General features: G+C 36.2%; 1 protein-coding gene across 1 annotated transcript in view; it reads right to left on the minus strand.

The window, feature by feature from the left end:
- Nucleotides 1-4,899: 4,899 nt before the first annotated feature.
- The window catches only part of LOC100376134 (speract receptor-like), a 34,866-nt gene continuing 15,112 nt past the window's right edge, over nucleotides 4,900-24,653 (minus strand). The window contains exons 4-11 of the mRNA XM_085493407.1: nucleotides 13,339-13,491; nucleotides 9,973-10,153; nucleotides 9,465-9,605; nucleotides 8,781-8,904; nucleotides 6,196-6,439; nucleotides 6,006-6,104; nucleotides 5,423-5,514; nucleotides 4,900-5,020 (exon numbers count right to left, since the gene is read on the minus strand). Of these exons, the coding sequence (XP_085349533.1) occupies nucleotides 4,958-5,020; nucleotides 5,423-5,514; nucleotides 6,006-6,104; nucleotides 6,196-6,439; nucleotides 8,781-8,904; nucleotides 9,465-9,605; nucleotides 9,973-10,153; nucleotides 13,339-13,491 (1,097 nt within the window). The 3' untranslated portion in view covers nucleotides 4,900-4,957. The remainder of the gene's footprint in view (nucleotides 5,021-5,422; nucleotides 5,515-6,005; nucleotides 6,105-6,195; nucleotides 6,440-8,780; nucleotides 8,905-9,464; nucleotides 9,606-9,972; nucleotides 10,154-13,338; nucleotides 13,492-24,653) is intronic.

Genomic DNA, 24,653 nt, shown 5'->3' on the forward strand with positions numbered 1-24,653 from the left:
AAATGACGTGCTTCAGGAACCTGTAATGTCTAATGTATGTACCAAGTTTGAACGAAATCCATCCAGAAATGCTTGATATTTGATGATTTTTTAGCACAAAAATGACCACCATTCGGCCATTTTGAATAGGATCGTCAAACCAATATACATGTATCTGTTTATCTCTGACAGGATGTATACCCCGGTAATGAATATTTAAAATTTGAACATAATCAGTGAAAACAAGTCGGAGATATGGGTCTAGAAGCCCATTCATTAAAACAAAATGGCCGCCAGACAGCCATTTTGAATCCGATCTGAAAAATAAATGATGTGCATTAGGAACCTGTAATGTCTAATGTATGTACCAAGTTTGAACGAAATCCATCCATAAATGCCAGAAAAGCTTGATATTTGATGATTTTTTTAGCACAAAATGACCACCATTTGGCCATTTTGAATAGGATCGTCAAACCAATATATCTGTCTATCTATGACATGATGTATAATGAATATTTAAAATTTGAACATAATCAGTGACAGCAAGTCAGAGATATGGCACTAGCACAAAAATGGCGGCCATTCGGCCATCTTGAATCAGATCGTGAAACAATTTGACGTGCATATGTATAATATCATGTATGATGTATGTGTGAAGTTTGATTGTGATTGGTCCAGGCATTTCTAAGATACAGGTCTGGACGCACGAATGCACGGACGGACACACGGAGGTCAAAACATAAGTCCTCGTTTTATTCAGAGATGGTGGTGGTTTGTTGCGGTTCTGACGTGTTTAGTGTTTTTGACGAATCTCAGTACAAGGAAAGTAAACACGTAGTAGATGTTGTTGATGTTAGGTGGAGATTCTGAAGTCTCATTCGGGTGAGAACTAGTGTTTTTATTTGAGTTGATGATTGGTCATGCGATCCGTACATTGGTTCGAGAGGTAGAGATATCACTTGCGTTCGAACATGATTTGCAGTGAGCTTCAAAGTTTCCATATCAAATACTGTAATAAATCGATTAATTCACGGTCTCTATTAATTCGTGCACCCATTTTATTTTCAAATGCTAATTTTTAAATGTATCCTTTTAATTTGCGGCGTTCAAAAACATGTTTAAATTCGCCAGCCAGAATAAAGTGGATAACTCAAGATATATATTGCATGAAGACATTAAAAATATACATTTTCTTTGAGTTTTTATGTTATCAGTACTTGATACGTGTAGCCGCAATCGCAGACGATCTCCGTCATCACAGCCTTTCAGCTTTTTGCATTTTGGCCAAGTATCACCGTTTGTTATTCATTTTAGGTCCGTTCCACCATAGTTGTGATTTGTCCAATTGTTTAGGAGATATACCCCGAGTAGGTAAGTCTGCAGGGTTTTGCGTATACGAATATATTTGTATTCTTGTTTGAACAAATTAATTTCCTTGACTCGGTTCTTTGTAAATACATCTTGATTTCCCCATCCATGCACTCATTGTAAGGTAATTTGCGAGTCTGGCAAGAGTACCTGGTTAGTGATCGTGTATTTATTCAACAGTGAATTTGTTACAAATTGGCCAAGTCGTGTGGCGATGACAGTATGAGGTACTGTTAATGTTTGACGGTTACTGTGGAATACTTTATTTTCGCTGAAAAGGCATTTTGGGTGTTTTGTATGAAATTTATTTTCACTGATTTTTGACGAGTTGAATGTGAAATATAGGGAAAAAAGTATATTCGCTGGATTTTATTTTCACTGAATCATGGATTTTGCGTTAACAAGCACAGTTTGATGATCGTCTTATACGAGATAAATCACACCATCGTCAGCCTTTTTCGCGGCATCTGAGAAGGCATGTATTTCTACCTTGATTACGTTGTTCGAGAAATAACGTCTGGAGATATTAATGTTGATGACTTAGTGTAGGTCTTCAGCAATCTTATTCCATACAATTAATAGTTCACTAGTGATTAGCTTATCCCAGTTATGGTTGGACAGCCATAGTTTGTATCAATAGTTTAGCTTGAATAAGTACCGGAGAATATAATCCTAGGGGGTCATAGATGGATGTTTTGAATGAGCTGTTAATATCATTAATGTCAGTCGGCCACATAAATTTTGTAAATTTGCGGTCATTTTTACGGAGCCAGATCTGCAGAAAAACTTTATCTATATCTGCAGTCAGTGCAATCAATCGATTCGATCAAAATCTGATTAGTATTGATGTCAGGGCCGGTCCGGTCTCTAAACACTCGTTTAACCTGGGTTGTCCATTTCTTGGTGACGCACTGTAATCGTAAACTATACGTATGAGTGTAGTGGAACTGTCCCATTTAATTTAACGGTGTGGCAAATAATGTCCGTTTGTTTGTTTGTCATTAATGACTTAACCCTTGTCGAGTTGGTCTGCAATTATACTATTGTAGATGAGGATAACTTCAGTGGGTAATTTCTGTAACATGTTGCGGGTGTGTGTATTTGCAGAGATTTTTTTTTGTATTTAAATAATGTTTTTATTTCATTACAATAATTTAAACATACAACACACAAAATATTACATTACACAGTGGTATATGGAAACAAATCTCTGTTGATAATAAGCGACAATACTAAATCTGAAAACGCGCCTTTTAATGAAACGTGTGATCTGACTGAAATACCACATGACCATACATGGTCATGTGACTTCATTAATATGCAATAACTGTCATCTCAAACACTCTTGTAGATAAAAAACAACAACTTACAATCAGCACTATAATGACGGCATTGGACAGCAGATATGACAAATATATCAAATGACCATATATGGTCATGTCACTTCATTAATATGCATTATTGTAATATCTCATGCACTGTTGTAGATAGGGACATGAAACCAGTGCTGTCGGTGTATACAGCACATGTGTTAAGTGTCATTGTACACGAGGGCTTGAAATCTAGTCATTATTGCTATGCAGCTATATTTATTATTATTATAAAAGATAGCAAATACTTTTATTTTCGTTGTCTCTCCTGACTTTTTTTTTTGTATGTGCAAATTGCAAGTGCTAGTGCTGACACATAGTGCATTTTGCCACAGAAGTCATATTCATGTTTGGGACTACATGACAGGGCTGTGTGGCCATCTCTCTGTCAAATGGCAATTTTAATGCGCTATCCTGGCGTCAACCAGGCTCGGTCGAACACAAGCACCTGCGGACCTTAACAAAGGTTCCCCCAAAGTCGCATTCGTTAGTGAATGAATCTCGGCCAGTGGAATTGGCCTTCCCATTGAGTCTGTGGCACACTCACCCATGGTTGGGGTTAACCTTTTGATGTTCAGCCTAAGGTAGGATTTGAACTTGGGTCTACCGATCATGAGTCTGGAGCGACAACCACTATGCTACCAGTGACCGGTATAGCAAATACTTTCCTTTAAGTGGCAAACAACTACACAACCACACACATCCATCTATGTCATTGTGACAGAAGAGCAGCATCTCATTGGCTGTTTTTCTCACACACATCTTAATGTTAGTCAATCAACAAGTTTCAAGTTCTTTAATCCTAAAAATTTTCTCAAAATATTGGGTCAATATTTTGTTTGGGGTTCAAGTTATTCTAATAGCCACTCATTTATGCTTGAAATCAAGGAACGCTTAGAAAGAACTCCTGTGTGCTGAGTATATTAGAGACACAGTAAAAATTAATTCAAAATTACTTGTACTTGAGATATTGATGGAAAAGCAGAAAACTAATTATGCAAATCAGAAAAATAAAATGAACAGAGTGTAAAACTAATAAGGTCTGTGCAATGTAACAGACCATCTATGTACCAAGTTTCATTGAAATGTGATCAGAACCAAACAATTATGAATTATTATGCTAACTAGGGAATTCATATTAACAGTTTTAACCCAAAACTGATCATATTTGTACATTGTCCTAGAGCATCTATGTACAAAGTTTCATTGAAATGTGATGATTAGTACTCGAGATATCAGTGTGAAAGTTGAAAATGTATTAATTATGCAAATTAGGTGATAATATGCATAAATATATACCAACAACTAATTGGCTCTCTGCATAGTTTAGATTCATTTAAAGGTGATTAGTACTCAAGATATCAGTGAAAAAGCTGAAAATTAAACAATTATGCAAATAAGTTAATTAATAGGCACAATTATTTACCCCAAAACTCAGATTTTTGCATAGTCCTAGAGGATCTATTTACCAAGTTTCATTGAAATGTGATGATTAGTACTTAAGATATACGTGAAAATCTGAAAATTAACTAATTATGCAAATTAGGTGATCAATATGCACAAATATTTATTCCAAAACAATTGATCTGCATAGTCCTTGAGTATATATGTACCATGTTTTATTGAAATGTAATGCTTACTACTTGAAATATCAAAATCTAAAATTTAATTTATTATGCAAATTAGGTAATTAATATGTACTGAGTGATATTACCCTAAAAACTACTAGGTCTGTGCAGTGTCCTATGACATCTAGGTACCAAGTTTCATTGAAATGTGATGATTAGTAGTTGAGATATCAGTGGAAAAGCCCAAAAATTCACTATCATTATGCAAATTAGGTAATTAATATGCACGGATTTTTACTAAAAACTAATCAAATCTGTGCATAAGTTCAGAGCATCTATGTATTAAGTTTCATCAAAATTCAATAAGTGGGTCTTTAGATATCAGTGGAACAGTCATGGAACAGCTAAAATGAGCTAATTATCATGCACATTAGGTAATTAATATGCATGGATTTGCACCAAGTTTCATCAAAAACCAATGTATGGTTCTTGAGATATCAGTGGAACAGACGGACATACACACACACATACACACACACACATACAGACAGGGTAACTGCAAAGACTCCCATTGTGTGCTTCGCACACGGGAGTCAAAAACATAATCATCCAGATTGGTGTATTGTTTTATTTGTTCATTTTTCATTCATAATAAAAAAAAGTGCATTGATTCTATCCTTTTTTATAGCTTGGATCTTGATCCAGTAACCAGAAAGTTGTAATATTCCCTTTACCCTATAAGGAGAAAAGAAAATAGTGCCTGTTGGTGACTCAATAAGCTTGCAGCTTTCTAAATTTCATACATGACGTAGACTGCTGTAATTTTTGTCTCCATTAAATGTTTTGGGTCTATGGGCCACCATCCATCTATCTGACATCATTTCTTGGACATTCCTGGACAGATTTTGTTCAAAGTTGGTTCAAAGTCATAATATGCATAATAATACATTTGCAATTGTGAATTGTTTTTTGTTTAATTTGTTCACATTTGACTGACAAGCAGCCATTTTTGTTCCAAAAAAGGCACTGAAAAAAAACATTTGAACAATTGTCTCGTGTCACTTGTGTCAATTTCGAGCAGAGTTAGTCATGTCTATTCTTAAATTGAAATACAACTCAGAGCCATGTTTTGTTCACCTGCATCTCCATTGGTCCTCTTTCCTCCATGGTGTAGCCACCAATCTGTTCCAGCAAATCATGACATTCTGGTCCAACATGAATTTTCAAAGCTGTGTAAGTGTACAAGACAAAAGAACATTATTATCCCTGTAAGTATAGGCTGATTTTTTTTATAATTTATCAGGTACAGGTGCATTAGAATGTATTTGTATTACCTATTTCATCTACTAGTGAAAAGAGGAATCATACCCATTTGGTTCAAAATAAATTTTGATGGGAAAGGTTGTATGGCATTCAAAGGGTTTTCCCGCTGAAATACAAACCAATCTCCAAAAACATATTTAGTGCAAAGCACAGATAAAAATATTATCAAATCTGTAGGAGAATTTATATATATGGGTACTCCTGGCACTGAACATGTCAAGTGTTCCTACAAGTCAATTATCACATGCAAGAAATTTTATTCTGTTCCACATTGTCTTGACCTTAGAATTTAGTACAAGCTAGAACTGTGATTTCACAACTTCTTAACCTCAGTAATGTTAATTTCCAAACATCAATAAAGAAAAAGACAGGTTCGAGCATGTTGACAAATACTCACCTAAACCACTTGATTCCATACGAGCAGCAACACTCACAGTGTCTCCAAATAAACAGTAGCGAGGCATAGTAAGACCAACAACACCGGCTAGGCAGGGCCCTAAAATTTAATATTATTTCCTAATTTAAACTTAATTGCTAAAGATTTTTGTGAGATTTATTATTATCTTTACATAATAAATAAAACAAACCTGTATGGATTCCAACTCTGAGTTGTAGGACTTTTTCCGGAAGATGTCGAACTTTAAAAGTAGACAGTGCATCTAATAGATGCATAGCAGATGAAGCAATCTGACCAGCATGGTTGATTCCATTTCTGAGAGGTAAACCCGACACAAGCATATAAGCATCACCAATGGTTTCAACTTTATAGACGTCATAATTGTCAATGATAGCATCAAACATGGTGTACAGATCATTCAGCATATTGACAACCTGAAATAAAGAAAATATCAGGTGATTGTTTTACCATTATTAATCAATTTCAAATAAATCTCAAAAATATATGAGGTGTTATTCATGTGACAATGAAGGATATCAGGTCAGCTATGTATCTTTAACAAACATTGAATGTGAGTGTGTGCCACAATCTGGGTATAAAGTTTTTAGTAAATTGCTCTAAACATGTACGAGATATGTAATATAATAATATGAGGTTATTTTGAGGATACCACAAAGTATGTACGAAGACAGTACAGCTGAAGTATCAACCGACACACAGGGAGGGCGATGCAACAACGTACTGTCTGAGTGCATACTTTGAGGTATCTTCGTAATAACCTTATTATTATTATACATCTTATACATCATGGGAATGCCGAAATCCAAAAAGTTTAGAACAGAATCAGCGAACTTCTTTGTGTGGAGTCCGATCAAACTCTGGTGGCAGCCATGTTTGTTTTTATTATTATAGGACGCTTACACGCATAATCATCCCAACCTCCTGTTCGCTTCCGCTTTTCAGTCCCTTTTTTTCGCTCGCTTTTGAGACAGCTTGTTGAATTCGAACGGACAATTTCCACTTTATTGTCAACCGTGAAAAACCGGAATCACTTGCATTTATATTTCCTGATTGTTGAGTCTTTGCAATGTGTTTATAATTTGTATATTGTTGTATTATTGTTGTTCCCCCTAAGTAGAAGACAAGCTGAAGGATCATGAAGCTATAAATAGCAGTTCCATGCTAAGCCTAAAATGAAACCTAATATTACACCTCCTTGTGCATTTGTTTGGTATGACAGGATGTTTGTAAATATTTAGAAAAATCTTGTCTATCATTAATAATTTCGATTGTATGGAATGTATATCGTCCGTGTCCCAATAATTTGGAATATCGATTCCTATTTGTTTCTCCATGGGCGTCATTCAACACAATCAGCCAAGACAGGACAAACATTGATCGTAATTCATGGGAATCATGTCCCGTAATTTTTCAACATTTGTTGGCAACTTCCGAGCTAAAAATGGTTAAAAATGTGGGTGTGGTTCTTTAGCAAAGTCCTTTTGATAATACAAACAAATATGGACCTGTGACTCAGGGTGTGCTCTAATTATGGGGCCTTTCAGCCAATCAATGATGTTGTAACAAAGCATATTTGACGCAAATTGAAGGGTCGTTGTACCAATCTCTGGTGTTGATTCACATAGTTTTTTGTGCTGTGACAGGCTTCAAAATTATTCACTGAAAAACATTTGGTATATTTTCAAAAGAGGTAGGATTTGACCTCAGTTCCAAAAGAAAAACTAGGCTGCAATAAACTAGTGTCCACGGAAAATCAGTTTTCTTTGCAAGTTGGGAAATGAGGTAAACCACACCAGGGTCGATGATTTTTGATATTGAAGGACTTTCGTGTGACTCGTAATTTTCAAATTCAAGTTGTTCAATCATCGACTGGTCACCAAATATTTACGACTACAGCTAAATTTGACATGTTTTTTTTGAAGCCCAATAAATTACTCATATATGTCAAGCTCTGTTGATTTTTTCAGGGCTTGTGACCCGTTTTATTCAAAAATATATTTTGTGAGCACTCTATGTCAAAAGAAGTTATATGTAGCTATGCTTTTTTCACGGAATTGTCTCATTAAAATAAAATATATATTACATTTAGAACAAGAGGTCGCAGTGCAAGTTGCTTCCCGAACAATACATGTGTCTTACAACTATTAGATTTGAAGTGTCGTTCAGAATTTAATAATAGTTAATACTAGTTGTATCTTCACACTTTACTATTAAAACCACAATTTTGACCACTCGTGCCACTGATCATGTTTGGTCGGGCGAGCGGTCGGTGTTTTCAATGAACGAGTGAGCGGAAAAAATGCGATTAAATTGCGGTTGGTTCCCGGTAGGACAAGACGGCACGGTAGGAAATTAGGCGATAAGCGGCCGTTTAAAAACAGATAAAAGCGGAACATTGGGCGAAATGAGTATTGTATCTCAGACAACACAAAGCACATATATTATTTTAACTATACATATAGAAAGCTGAATATTTATATTCAATATGAATCACTCAGTTTATTATTATCCACAAAGACAAACAAATACTACTTTCCACCACCAGAGATAATACAAATTGACCCCAAAAAGTCAGCTCGAAATGGCCTAGTAGTACATATACAGGCTGAATCTTGAACATTTACAATGTATAGTATTGTAACCATACAGTCTAATTGTTGTAGAGATTTAAAAAATAATTAATTTAATGCACAAATTTAATTAAATATATTGCAAATATGTCATAAAAATGGTGTATATGTTGTATGGTTTCACCTGAATTGGAGTGCTGGCAGCTGAGAGTGCAGTGAAACCAACAATATCAGAGAAGAACATAGTCACAGAGTCGTAGATTTCAGGTTGAACGGGAATCCCTTTCATCAAGTCTCCAGCTATAGATCTAAAATGAAATAAAAGCAATATTATAGAGTTTTAGAAACTTTACTCGATAGTTAATCAAAGTTTACCTACGGTAATTTATGCATAATATAAACATATACTGTAATAAACTGAGTTATTTTGCACCATATGCACTTATGATACTTGGCTTTTGTCAGCTTTAAACTCAACTCTATTACTACTAACATTTTTTTTTAAATAGATGTTTGTATAATATAGAAAACATGCAGATTATAATAAACTGTTCAATGTTAAAAACTACTAAGTTTCAATCTGGCAGGAGACTAGTTGTTCATGTTTGTCACGAACCAGAGAATGTATATTGTAAAATATTGTAGTACGGAAACTTTTCATTGGAGATTTTAAGATAGTGGGTCACAGTGACTTAATTATGCAAAATTTCATATTTTAACATGGAAGTTGCTTTCCAGTATCCAAACTTAATGATAGATATATATATATATATTTTGTTCATTTATTTATATATTTTTCATACTAGTTTTATATGGACTTTCAAATGATTGACAGTCTGACATAAAGATAAATAATAATAATATTTACGGCGGTATCATGCGATGTAACAGGCCTTCAATTTTCTTCTTTTCTTTCTTCAGATCTTCAGTTTTCTCTTCAACCAACTCTTCCAAGTTATTGGTGTACCTTTCCATCAATGCTATCATGTTATCCAGAATATTGGACTTCCTGGAATAGATAAATATGATCACAGATTTAGGTAGAATGACTACTCATGAATGAAAATTCCCAGAATTTATCCGTTTTGCAATAAATATTGTACTTCCAGTCAATATAAGGATATGCAATTCAAAAAAAGTTTGGGGTCACCAGCCTATTTTTTGAAAAAAATAATTGTTGTATTTTAGTGAATATTGGCCATTTTGTCAGTATAATTGGTTCTTTTACATGTATGTTTGGTTTACCATACCTCATATTGTAGACTGGTGACAATGTTTGTTTCATGACTGACGTGTGTAGTACATTATTGTAGAACTAACTATTGGCTTCCAAATATTATTACATGATACACATGTAATCACAATATAAGACTCACAGGCCCTCCTGCATTGGCTTCAACATTTCTCTGCACTTCAGGAACTCTGGTCTATCCAGTGGATCCTCACTCCAACAAGACCTCATTGTTAACAAGACACACTCAGGTGCAACTTCGTTTACATCACTGACGTTTGGACGATATGGAGGATCTAGCCCTGCCTTTACCCTGCTGATGATTTCTAGTTGTTAAAAAATAATTATTATTTTGTTTCTTATCAAAGTATTAAGTTAACCCTTGTACTATACTGCTAATATGTTACATGATCTAAATCATCACATGTAAGATGTTTATGTGTGATGTTAATAGTCAAAATGTTCATGTGAGATGTTAACAGTCAAAATGTTCATGTAAGATGATAACAGTCAAAATGTTCATGTGAGATGTTAATAGTCAAAATGTTCATGTGAAATGTTAACAGTCAAAATGTTCATGTGAGATGTTAATAGTCAAAATGTTCATGTAAGATGTTAAGGTATAGATGCAGGTTCGTGGGCACTTGGGAGTGAATTTTCTTTTTTTTTGCTTTTTATTATCCAAACAGTCTTGGCTATAGACTGTAAAAATTTTTCAGCATTATGAATAGTGGAACATACTCAAAAGACGATTTTAGCAAACTTCTTACTGAGTGAATGGTTATGCAAATTAGCCATTATCTCCACTTGTGTTTTTCAGTTTACCATGAAAATTCAAATCTAAATAGCTCGCACAATTCTTGTTTATTTTGAGTGAAACTTTCACACAACGTTTATCAGTTGTTTATTAACAAAGGGGCGTCCAGGCGTATATATAGTATGTTTTGTTTTCATATTACAAAGTTGTCAAGCAGGATGTGTGCCGTATAGTCAATCCCGGTCAGTATTTCACACTTCGAATGTCATTGTCCGAGAATGCAAAGCTTTAAAAATAAGCCCAGACGTCCTTTTGTTCGTAGAGACGTTGTCAAAATGGTGTGAAAATGTCAAGACAAACTGACAAAAACTGCGGGAGCTAATTAATTTTCAATCTCTCTGACCAACCAGAAAACACGAACGGAGATAATGGCCGTTTTATGAAAGTGACGTTAATCGTCCAAAAAAATGGCTATTGCATCACGACGACATGCCAAAATCCATCATACACCGACGCTTGCTGATGTTCAATCGTCAAATAAAAAAATAAAATAAAAATATTTACAATACTAGGGAAACGGACGTAAAATCGTCCGCGGAGGCAAAACCTTGCGTGAAAACTGTCATGGCGTCGTGTTATCTTTTCCACTTAGGGAGGGGCACAGTGGATTACGTAAAGCCGATGAGACATTCATACAGTTATACAAACATAGCGATCCCCATTGGGTGGGTTGAGTCTAAATTTACCTTTCCTCAAACCTTTAAAAAATACTCTGTATGACGCAGTTTTTCACGATCTTCGTGCGAAGTTGTACGGCCAGGTTGAAATGGGCCATAATATTTTGCTACACAACGGCTATTCACAGTGTTTGTACTCAATCGCTCAAACGCCGGTGAGAAAAAGTCGAAACAGGTTTCATTCAACTACGAGCAGACGAGACGGGTCGATAAAAATTAAAACTAACCCTGACCTCTGGAAATACCTCATTCAAAGAGTGCCATAGTACCAGAGGTCGCCGAGCACGGCCGTACAACGTACTTTGCGACATCGCTACAGATGCATGCTAGCTGACAAGGGGGTTTCCGATTAAGGTAATCGAGATGGCATCACAGAGTGCGTGATTTTTCCGTGGTGTTTAAAAACAGCATCTCGTTGCCGATGTTTCTGTAATTTTCGGGGTATTTTTTATTTTTAAGTAACCGAGCATTTCACGTTTGTGTATTTTGCCACTGAAAAGTTAGTTATCGATGACAGCACAGCAATGGTCTGAATGGTGTTTATCCACTACTACATCGCAATGCTATCAGCACGGTGATCGTTACACGAAACGACAAATGTATAATTAGTCAGTTTTATAATGCCTTCGGGGAAAAAAATGCGTGAAAAAAAATATTTAACAGTACTCCACTGGAAGCTGCCAGGCTAGAAGTCGTCGACATGTTGCGAGATAAGGGTGAAAAAGTTTACTTATCATTTACAACTGTATGTTTTTTGTATTCCGCTTGCATGGTGGAAGTGTCTACGTCTTGTCTTTTTTTTTGTAGTTTGCAAGACTAGTTGATAGCGCTTGAGGTAAGTTAAACAGGGTCGCGGACATGAAGTTACACATCGCCGCACCGTAACTGAGGCCAGCAACTCATTTGCATATAACATCAACAGTGACTTGTCAATCAAAGAGCAACATAAACAAACTTTCGGGACTTTTAATCACATACGCGTGCCTCGATTCCCTATATTTTAAAATCCATTTTTGGGCATGTTCCAGCATTGACAATGCTCCCAAATTTCAACACTATCTAGCCAAGACTGTCTGGGTAAGAAAAGCAAAAAAAAAAAAAAAAAAATATTCACTCCGAGTTCCCACGAACATGCATCTATACCTTAATAGTCAAAATGGTAATGTGAGATGCTAACAGTCAAAATGTTCATGCGAGATGTTATTAGTCAAAATGTTCATGTGAGATGTTAATAGTCAAAATGTTCATGTGAAATGTTAACAGTCAAAATGTTCATGTGAGATGTTAACAGTCAAAATGTTCATGTGAGATGTTAACAGTCAAAATGTTCATGTGAGATGTGAGATGTTAACAGTCAAAATGTTCATGTGAGATGTTAATAGTCAAAATGTTCATGTGAAATGTTAACAGTCAAAATGTTCATGTGAGATGTTAACAGTCAAAATGTTCATGTGAGATGTTAACAGTCAAAATGTTCATGTGAGATGTTAACAGTCAAAATGTTCATGTGAGATGTTAACAGCCAAAATGTTCATGTGAGATGTGAGATGTTAACAGTCAAAATGTTCATGTGAGATGTTAATAGTCAAAATGTTCATGTGAAATGTTAACAGTCAAAATGTTCATGTGAGATGTTAACAGTCAAAATGTTCATGTGAGATGTTAACAGTCAAAATGTTCATGTGAGATGTTAACAGTCAAAATGTTCATGTGAGATGTTAACAGTCAAAATGTTCATGTGAGATGTGAGATGTTAACAGTCTAAATGTTCATGTGAGATGTTAATAGTCAAAATGGTAATGTGAGATGCTAACAGTCAAAATGTTCATGTGAGATGTTAATAGTCAAAATGTTCATGTGAGATGTTAACAGTCAAAATGTTCATGTGAGATGTTAACTGCCAAAACGTTCATGTCAGATGAACTAAAATATAAAACATAATGACAGGTAGAATTTAAGATTGGTTACACATTTCTGAAGTGTACGTTTGTCATATTCAGTTTGTAATATGTCTTACCTTTAGGTTCTTCTTCATTATGGTGATATGGTGGTGCACGTGCATAGATCTCTTGTAAGATTATTGAGAATGAGTAAACATCTCCTTTCACAGATCCCTCTGGAGGTGCATTTTGTTCTAAGCGTAAAAGTTCAGGTGCACGCCAGAATAAACCTACAAAAAAAATCAAAGTTAAACAGTAAATAGCTCCCGTGTGATCAGAGCATGTATTATAAAAGTATAGGCTTTGCCTAATAAGTGAATGTAATTGCATGTAGGTCAATCCATCAATAAAATTGATCAAGATGTCTGAGAATCTATGACATACTGTATATGGAAACACATGATTTTGATATGGGCATTTTGAAAAACATGCAAGGACACTATATTTGTGAACAAAGGGCACTAATGAGGCACTCTATGAATGAGGTATTTATATAGGTCGCGGTTTGTCTCGTCTGCAGTTGAATAATTGTTGCTTTGATTTTCTTATGGTTTTTTTTCCCAATGCGACTTAATTTCACTTGTTTTTTTTAATTCTTGGTAATTAGTGTCATTAGCGATGGAGTAGTAAAAACCGCAATTAACCTCAGTGCAGCAAATCGGGATAGATCTTCCTGACGCAATGGGCAAATTTCGCTATTTTCGCTGACAAGTGAAATCTGCTAAATTAAACCTACGTGAACATGTAAAGTAACAACAGATTGTTTCCTTGACAGATTCTTGAAATTAAAATATCAAAATAGTACAACTAAAAAGTCTGTACAACATACCTAGAACAGATAAATAAAAACATTGTAGTTTAATGTTCGTCCGGACTTTGAGCCCTTGAAAGTAAGTGATCCAGCCCTTACATACGCCAACGATTGAAATTTGTTTGATTGCTATCAAATTATCGCTCGAAAAAAAAAAAAATTTCATTTGTGAGATGTGCTTTTGATACAAACCGAAGATTGCGATCGACCCTACACAAAACTACCGCCATTTTGTCTTCCTTGTCCTCGTTCGGCAAAAACAAAAAACTCGCATATTTACTATTTGTTTAATGAGTGCATTTTTGTTTAAAAATATCAAACAAGAATAAACACTAAGTAAAATAGGAATCAACTGCTTCGTTTTATTTGAGTAAGATGGAAACCATGCGAAAACAAATGTGAAACATTACTGTCTGCTCGAGGAGAAGACACTGGGAGTCATGTGCAAAGAGATTGTTTACAAATTAGAACACATTGGAAGTGCTTTCAGTCACGTTGTGTAGCTCCAATGCGTAAATTAGAAAATTTATATCTTGAATAAAACTGACAAACTTCCTTGCTGTTGCTGTCGGGTGTCTGCCTTATACAGTGTAGACGCGGGGATTCAGCTTTCCTTTTCTCTGCTTGTGGCGTCACAATAGCGGTGAAGGTCAGTACTGGGTTGAACCGACAGCCATGGCCACTATATTTTGAATGATCATAAATAATTTTTGAACCCAATAGTAGTGATCACTGTGATTATTATATAAATTTCTTGCAAAGTCTGGAACGATACTGAAAAAAAATCGTTGATTTCCTTCTATATTCATGGTTGAAAGTAGGCCGAAGTAACCGCAGGTGAATGCGAGTATCCAGATAATAAAGTTAGGATCGATCAGTTCACACGAATTGTTCTGTTCTGATTCATCATTGCAAAACAATGGCCTGGAAACGGCCCAGCTTGAGGGAAACAGTATCGTGGAAAGAAAGAACAGTATCGACCCGATACCCATAAAAGACCTGATGAGAACACTGCAGAATTGCAGGCGAAACCAAAGTTACGCAGTATTGTCTAAGTGATGCAGGCCCAAGGAGAACACTGTACATGTAAACCAGCACATTTACGAATCAAGATTGGCAGAAAGTTGTACGTCACCTGTCTTCGATTTTGTCTATTGATGAATATGACGCACAAAGTAAAATTGAACTTGCGTTCATAAAAATCGGAAAGGGTACTGCTTTTTCGTCAAACTGAAAAAATGGCCGCGTCACTCTTGTAACTGCGCATGCGTACTCCCCATACTCGCATACTTTTGATGTTTTTAGTCGCTGTATCTGCTCAAATAACATCCATCATGATATAATAAATCATTATATACTAAAAACAAGTCATTGAAAATGACACAGTCCCCGTTAAGTTCTCTTTGTGCTCGTCATATTAAAGCGGAGGGGTTGTTTTGAGCGTGTCCTTGAAACTTGAGTTCCAAGTGGCGTATACAACAGATTGTTTATTTACATCAAAACACGTGTTTCGTGTCATAGTAATATGGCCAAAATAAAAACAGCCGTTTATCAGCCATCTTTGATCTAATTATGAAACACACTGATATGTATGATGTATGTGCCAAATATGAATGAAAATGGTACATAAATTGTGGAAATATAGTAGTAAGGCCAAAAAGTCAGATGGCTGTCAATCGGCCATCCTTGACCAGATTTTGAAACAAATTGTCATGGACATGCATCTTAACATGTATAAAGTACATGTATGTGCCAAGTTTGAATGAAAACTGACAGAGCACGTCCAAGATACCGCATAAAAAAAACAAAAAAACAAGATGCCTGCCAGTCGACCATCTTTGATCCAATTGCAAAATAAATCGTCATGGACATGTATCCTAACATGTATAATCTATGTACCAAGTTTGAATGACAACTGACAAAGCATGTCCAAAATACAACATTTTCAAAAAACAAGATGGCTGCCAGTCGGCCATTTTGAATTGAATCGCTAAACCACTGTATGTGCATATGTCCCACATAAGGTACTAGGCACATGCAAAGAATGAATGGAATCGGTCCACAAGATTCTGAAATATGACGTTGGATAGACTGACGCACGGACAGACGGACACACGGACGGTCGGACGGACAGACTCAGGAACTCACGGACAGTCGGGGACATGTATCCTAACATGTATGATCTATGTACTAAATTTGAATGAAAACTGACAAAGCATGTCCAAAATACGACATTTTCAAAAAACAAGATGGCTGCCAGTCGACCATCTTTGATCCAATTGTGAAATAAATCATCATGGATATGTATCCTAACATTTATAATCTATGTACCAAGTTTGAATGAAAACTGACAAAGCATGTCCAAAATACAACATTTTCAAAAAACAAGATGGCTGCCAGTCGGCCATTTTGAATCGAATCGCTAAACCACTGCATGTGCATATGTCCCACATAAAGTACTAGGCACATGCATAGAATGAACGGAATCGGTCCAAGGGATTCTGAGATATGACTCCGAACGGATGCACGGACAGATGGAGACCGAATCATAAGTCCCCGTTTTCGGACTTCGTACGAACGGGGACTGATTAGCAAATTTGCAGACCTTCCAATGAAATATGGAATATGGCTCTGTGAAACTGCAATCATTTAAACAAGATGGCCGCCAGTCAATTGGATTTGATGGCGACCAAAATGCATGTGTTTGTCTAATATGATGTCTCATGTGTCTGAAGTTTGAAATTGATCAGTCCAGGCACATTGGAGATTATTTTATTAATAAATTTTTTTTTACCTAGCCGACCATTTTGAACCAATCCAAAAAGTTAAATAAAGTGCATCATGGTCCCATTAATGTTCAATGTATTAACAAAGTTGGAACAAAATCCATGACTAAGATCCGGTTCCAGAATGATAAACATCTGTTTACATCAAAACACATGTTCCATGTAGTAGTAATATGGCCAAAATAGCTGCCATTCAGCCATCTTGAGTGAACAATGAAACAAATGCGTGTGCATATTGTTGCTATGATGTATGATATATGTGTGAAGTTGGTCCAGGTATGTCAGACATATAGATCCACCAAACTGCATTTTTTTAAAAACAAAATAGCCAGCCTACCAAACTTAAATCAAATCTGTCCACACACGAATTAGATCAAGTTCCAGGCTGGTGAAAATGCCATTGTTGACATAAAAATGGCTGCCATATTCACCATCATCTTAAATTAAAACAAATGCATGTGGTGCATATGTCAGATATAATGCCTGATGTATGTGTGAAGTTTGAACTTCGCCCAACTATTTGTGATTTGTACTTGCGTTCAAACAGGGACTAAAAATAAATAAGAAATAACAACAAATACACGGCAGAGATACTATACTGTAGAGTGGTTAATGTTCTGCGGTGTTTAATTTACGCGCATTACGCGCTGGAGTTTTGTGCGCGAAAAATAAACACCGCAAATTTGTATTCCGGGTGGCCATCTTGAATTTTGTTTCATCCATTGAGGTTTCACACAAACTTGTAACACATACAACACAAAAGATACACGAATAAGAGTTTTGAAGCATCAATATTTTTTTTTATTAAAATAATATATCAAATGTAATAATAAATACTACACATCAGTATTAATAGTACATGGATTGCAAGTTTCACCGAAGTAGTCATGAAGTTATATAATTTACAGAGAAAATGCATTACGAGTTTGATTTGTGTCAACAGTTTTGTTTTTAAATGTGTTCATTAAACAAAACTGTCTAGAATTCCTGCTTTTTGAAATCCTTCTTTCAGTTCATCGTGTCGTTGGGAAATGCTCTGTACGGCAGTAACGAGCCATTTCGCGTGAAGCGGTTTTAGTTCATTTAGCCGGAGATCGAGCGTCGGGTCATCTACGCCGTCATTCATTCCTGAACACACACGCTCGCCGTACCAATTCTGGAATTCTCGCTTTATTGCATCCTTAAAGATCATATTCACGGACAAGTCAAGGGGCTGAAGACGATCTGTGCAGCATGCTGGCACAAATACTACAGAGATGTTGTGATCGTTCAACTTCTTCAACAGTTCTTGACCGCGATGTGCTTTAAAAACATCAAATATGGCGACTGCCTGCTGGGTCACTGGAAGTTGAAGCCTCGTCCTGGTTGCATTCACGTACGGTATAATGATGTTGTCGACGTATCGCATCATGGAATTATGATTTGACAATGACTTTTTGTGTGGAAAACATCCCAAGCATCGGGAAAATTGTAGCCCGGGTGACAACGATCGGTTTTCCCCTGATATAATATCTGAGGTGGTAAAAAATCACCTGAAGCAGTCGATGCAAACAATGCAGTAATTTGCCGCTTGTCATCGAGTCCTGCTATCGTGACTAGACGTGATCCTTGTTCTTCCATTGTCCACTCGCCTGCTGGAATTATCGCAACACCAGTCTGGTCCCAGATTATAACAAGTTCTTGGGGAACATCGTGTTCTTTAACGGTCTTGGTTATCCGTTCAAGGAAAGCTGCTTTAACGGCGGGAAAGTCATCAACAATTTTGTTGACAGCTTTCGTACCCTTTCTCTTAACGTAACCCATGCGACGAAGCAGCGATTTTACCCAGTCCACGGTCAAGTTGATGTGACCCCCAAACTCTTGTAGCAAATTTCGATTTTCATGTAGAAGTATACCTCTACCGATTGCAATACAAACGGCTGAATTAACAACACCGCCCCTGATGCGTAGCCGTCGTACAAGTGACTGTACCTTGGAATCGAGTTCACTACCGAGCAGTACGGGACGTCCCCTTGTTGTCGGCAATGTGTTGACATTTTCTTTGCCACTCCGAATTGCTTTGAGATACGATTGTTTCATTCCTCGGACTGTGCTCTCACCAACATGCCTACCAAGTTCTTTAGTGAATTTTCTAGCAGCATTCATCACTCCGTTGTTTACTGCATATTTGCCGATTTTAGCTCGAATATTTTCATCATAGTGCTGATAATTTCTGCGTTTTCGTTTCCGACTAGCGGATGTTATCTCTTCATTGACAACGGCAATTACTTCAGGTGACAGTTTGCACTGTTCGACGTCGTTGATGTTATTAGGATCGAGCAAGTTTGGTTCACTTGGTGACGGTAATGGTGCTTTTTTCAACCATTTTATGAGATCGGTAGCCATGTTGTTGTGTTGGTAAATTGCAGACGGTGATTCATGTACGTTTACTACACAGGAGACTGATTTTTTGGGGGAAACAATCCCACTTTTATACACTCATTTCTCTCATGTCACCGCTTCGCACGAGCCATGTATTGTTTAATATCAGAAGACAGTAAAACAATGAATAAAATTTACAAGTGCGAAATACATAATAGTCCGAGTGCATACGATCGTCTGACACTGTGTTCATTCCATTGTATTTGTTTTGCCACTTACGCATTGTTTAATCAAAGAAAGCTTAGAAAGAACTCCCATGTGCTGAGAGTATTAGAGACACATTAAGGTAGCGAGAAGGGAAATTTTCACTTTTTTCTTGATTTTTCAAAAATTGATAAAACAGTTACTTTAGACCTTGATACATCACCCCAGGTTTACAAAAGATCGAAATTGCGAAATAACGTTGCTCAAATTAGTGTTTTAAAACACTAGCAGAAAAGACTACAACTGCCGTTTCGTGGATATTTGCATAATGTTTATCTTTGGAAGGAATTAAATGATAAAATCTTATTTGTATACTCTGTTGTTGACGATTCTGATATAACGGGTGATAAGCTTCCAGTTGCAAACAATGCGTGTTTATCTAACGTCCATTGTCAGCATTATTGTCAGTCGAGACTTCGTCGGAGAAACATGGTCATACAGTACTCATTTCGCCCAACCTTCCGCTTTTACATCGACCGCTTATCGCTTAATTTCCGACCACGCGGTTTTGTCCGACCGGAAACCGACCGCATTTTAATCGCGTTTTTTTTTTCGCTCGCTCCTCATTGAAAACATTGACCGCTCGCCCAAACACTGATCACTGGCACATGAGTGGTCGAAATGGTGGTTTTGATAGTGAAGTGTGAACATACAACTAGTATTAACTATTATTACATTCTGAACGACACCTCAAATCTATTAAATAGCTGTATTACACTTGTATCGTGAAAGCAACTGAACTGGGACCTCTTGTTACGTGTTTTGGGTGCTTGTTCTAGATGTAATATTTTTATTTTTATTTTAATGAGACAGTTACGTGAAAAAAGCTTAAGTGACTCCTTTTGAGAGAGCAGAGAAACGAGGAAATGTTAGTGATTAATTCCAAAAATAACGATATCGAATCCACATCGGTCCACGTCTGGTAAATTTGAAATTCAATTTTTAAAATTAAGTCACGATCATTGAATGAGCTCGGTCTATACCGTATACGTACCGCAAGTGTTCCCACAAAAAATATTTTCGACTAAAAACGGCCACATGCCCTGAAAAAATCGAACAGAGCTTGACATGTATGAATAATTTATTGGGCTTAAAAGAAAAACGTGTCAAATTTAGTTATAGCCATAACTATTTGGTGGCCAGTCGATGAACAATTCAAAGTCCTTCAGGGCTGAAAATCATCGACGCTACTCTGGTTTACTTTATTTCACAACTTGCAGAGAAAACTGATTCGCGTGAGCTCTAACGTATCTTAGCCTAGTATTTTCTTTTTGAACTAAGGTCAAATTCCATCAGTTTGTCAAAATATATGTTTTTCAGCGAATAATTTTGAAGCCTGTCACAGCACAAACAACTATGTGAATCGACGCCGGTGATTGGATTGTACGACGACCCTTCAATTAGCGTCAAATATGCTTTGTTACAACATCATTGATTGTCTGAGAGTCACCTGATCGGAGCACGAACTGTGTCACAGAACCATATTTGTCCGTATTATCAACAGGACTTTGCAAAATAACCACACCCACATTTTCAATCTTTTTTAGCGCGGAAGTTGCCAACAAATGTAAAAAAAATCGTGAATTTCATGGATTCGAATAAAATAAAGCAAGCGATTGATAAGGATGATTATTAATATTTTCCCCGATGCTCTTCGAATTTTTATTTTTTTTATTTCAAGGTAAGAAATGGCTAGTTGAAGTTGCATCGTCTTCAATGCGGTTGTTTCACCGCGAACAACTCTAGCTCTGTTTTGGGCATGGTTTATTTTTGCGATGTAAAATAAAATATATATTAAAATAATAATACTTGATTAATTATTTGGGGTTTCAGCCCACAAATTACGGACATGATCTCCATGAATTACGGTCAATGTTTGTCTTCTCTCGGCTGATTGTCACGGTGTTGATCGACGCCCTTCCTAAACTCAGTATGGAGAAACCAATGGGGATCGACATTCCAAACAAACAATCGAAATTATCAACGAAAGACGAGATTGTCTAGATAGTTACAAACATACTTTCATGACAAACATATGTAAAATTAACAAATACACAAAGAGGTGTAATATTAGGTTTTATTTTAGGCTTAGAAATATTTTCTTTCACTCAGCCCATGCATGTAACTGCCATTTAGCTTTACGGTCCTTCAGCATCGGGGGAAAACAACAATAATTTTACAAAATTGTGTTGAAATACATTTTGTATTTCACGTCAGAATATTGTTTAAAATAAAATATTCAGTCCAAGCCAAATCGAGGTCAAAGGGTCAGGTTGCGTGCATATAATTATATATAGTTAAAACAAAAAGTATTTGAACTTTTGTCAGCTGTTCAACATCTATAAAAACCAGAAAGACAATTATAAGACAATGTGAACCTCGGAAATTATTCTGTTAGTCCGAATTTTAAATGCGCGCGAGCGAGCAGGTGGGCGGTGATATTTCGGGGTTTGCTCGGTCGAAAGAAAAGCGGAAATTGTCCGGTTGAATTCAACAAGCGGTCGCAAAAGCGAGAGAAAAAGGTGATTGGAAAGCGGAAGCGGGCGGGAGGTTGTGCGAAAGGAGTACTGTAACTTTGCACAACTTTCTTTTAAATCGTTTTATTTTCCAAGTCAATATTCTATTTTACTAATACATTTTGTTTCTACCGCAATGGCGAAGAAAAGAAAGAAAGCGTTGACAGACGAGGCAAAGAAAAATCTGCCACTCAGTGTCGCACTCTGACACAGCACTTTTTTTTAAACATCGGCCATTTTGTTTCACCATGAAAACCGTTTTATTAGATGTCTTATCTGAGACACTTGAAGGATTAGCTTGTTTGTAAACTGTCAGCGTGTACAGTGGGACAGTAATGTTTGTCAGAGGATTATCCCTCGTTGTTCGTTTGCATAACAATGGAAAACCCGAACGTTCCTGGAGTACAGACTCAAATGCCAGCAGTTTTCTTCATTTTTCACGTTCGAGCTTGAAATTATTCATTATCTGACACTCTTTATGAGTTCTATGATATCAGTGGTTAATATGTTTGGCCATTTTTAGTGTATATTTATAATAATGCAGCAAATCTACAGTGTTTTATTAACCAAAACTGTTTTTCGCGTTTTTCTCGAGTTGAAGTTTTGATCGAGAACGACTCATTGGGACCGCCGCCAAATCAAGTGCGTTCGGACTAGGACATTCAAACTCACAGTTATCGTTCAAAAGATAATGATGGTGCGAAATATGTCTGGGTTTTTAAAGAAAATGCTTTGTCACAGAATAATAGTCTGTTAAAGGTGCCAAGTATGAAATAGTTTGGGGACAAAAAAACAAACCTGCATAGAAATCGGAATAATAGGTCTTTTGATTATCGGAGATGCATTTCAATGGACTTGATTACGGACAATGCATAACTTAAATTTCACCAGGAAATTCCGCAGTGTGCTCTCGCAATCGCGTACTTAGTCATTTTTACAAGGTTCGCCATGTTTGATGTCACGTGATAATTATGTAAACAATGTCTGTCCAGTTTGTGCAAACTTGCACGTCTATACTTAGTCTTTTGATATATATAACCTAAATTACTGTTCTGAACGAGACAACAGACAGAGAATGTTTTATTTAAAAACGTCACAAAACCTTCTCGCTACCTTAAATATAATTCGAAATTACTTAGCTGAAAACTAATTATGCAAATCAGAAAATTGATATGACCAGATTTGAGTGTAAAACTAATGAGGTCTGCGCAGTGTAACAGAAAATCTATGTCTCCAAGTTTAATTGAAATGTGATTAGAACCAAAAAATTATGAATTATTATGCTTATTAGGGAATTAATATGAACAGATTTTTACCCCAAACTAATTAGGTTTGTACATTGTCCTAGAGCATCTTTGTACTAAGTTTCATTGAAATGGAATAATTAGTACCGTGAAAACTCCAAAATTTCGACCCCTCTAAAAATTCGTTCGCCTATTTATTTGCCGGGTTTCGGTGTTTTATTTACCTCCAAATTTTCGACTCCACTAAAAATTGCCGACTCATTCTTATTCGAAAATTGCGACCAGTTTTAGTTTTCCCCCAAACGAAAAAAAAAACGATGTGAGCGTTCAAACGGGACCTTCCTCGAAGGCATGAATCTGATTGACTGAGAGATTTTTATTTTATTGGTAACGAAAATATATTCTAAATAAACGAAGTTTCAAATAAAAACGAACACAAAAATCTCGGCATGCTGCGTTTCTGAATTGTTGATTATTACTGTACTCAGTAGTGATTATAATAATGTACACAAAATAAATTTGTTGAATGGTTATGAAATACAAATAAAAGTCAACTTAGTTTCATCGTAAGCGAATGATTCCGGTCTCGTATAAACGTTTGATGCTGTAGGATATCCGCCATGTTCTCTTAGGTCAAATAGGTCAAATCGCTAATTAACCAATCAAAAAGCTGGATGATGCCAACGTGTTCAAATTACCATAGCTTATTTAAATATGTTAATGTTATTGAACGCAATGCGGAAGAGATTGATGTTGTAGTACGATATTTTGGCTTGGATTTTGAGGCGAAAACGGCATGATTTTTTTTAAAGAAAAAAATTAGTTGTTTTTAAAAAATAAACTGGTCATCTGAAGAATAATTTAACATTGTTCACAGTGATAACAGCTCATTCTCGAAAGGAAGCTTACCCGCTCACGCTAGTCACGATAAAAATCATACTTCGTAATTTTGCTGAACATCTGCCAATCTTCAAGAAACAAATTGCAGCTAACTTCACAAGACCCCTTGGCTGTTACAACTGTGGAGAAAATGGCCATGTTGAACGAGTGTGTAGACATGGTATGAGGATAAGATGCAACTCCTGTGGGGATGAAGGACACAAGAAGAAGTTCTGCCCAAGAAGAGGAGATTGATGTTTTGGCCAAGAAGATAGCGCCGACTGTTCATTTCATAAACAGACTGTGGAAATGAATGAAGCTAAGTCATGTATATTAACCACTACTAGTGAAACAATGAACACTGTACATATTGTCAGAAAACATTTACCGGTATATGGGTCAGGAAAACAATTGAATGCACATAAGAATACTAAACCTCAAAAAAATATTACCACAAATTTTAAACAACCTATAAGAAACAAAAATACCATTACCAAAATTGGGTATAATAATATTAGGGGTCTCAAATCA

The sequence above is a fragment of the Saccoglossus kowalevskii genome, chromosome 18, assembly GCF_978046115.1.
Source record: "Saccoglossus kowalevskii chromosome 18, keSacKowa6.1, whole genome shotgun sequence".
NCBI lineage: Eukaryota > Metazoa > Hemichordata > Enteropneusta > Harrimaniidae > Saccoglossus > Saccoglossus kowalevskii.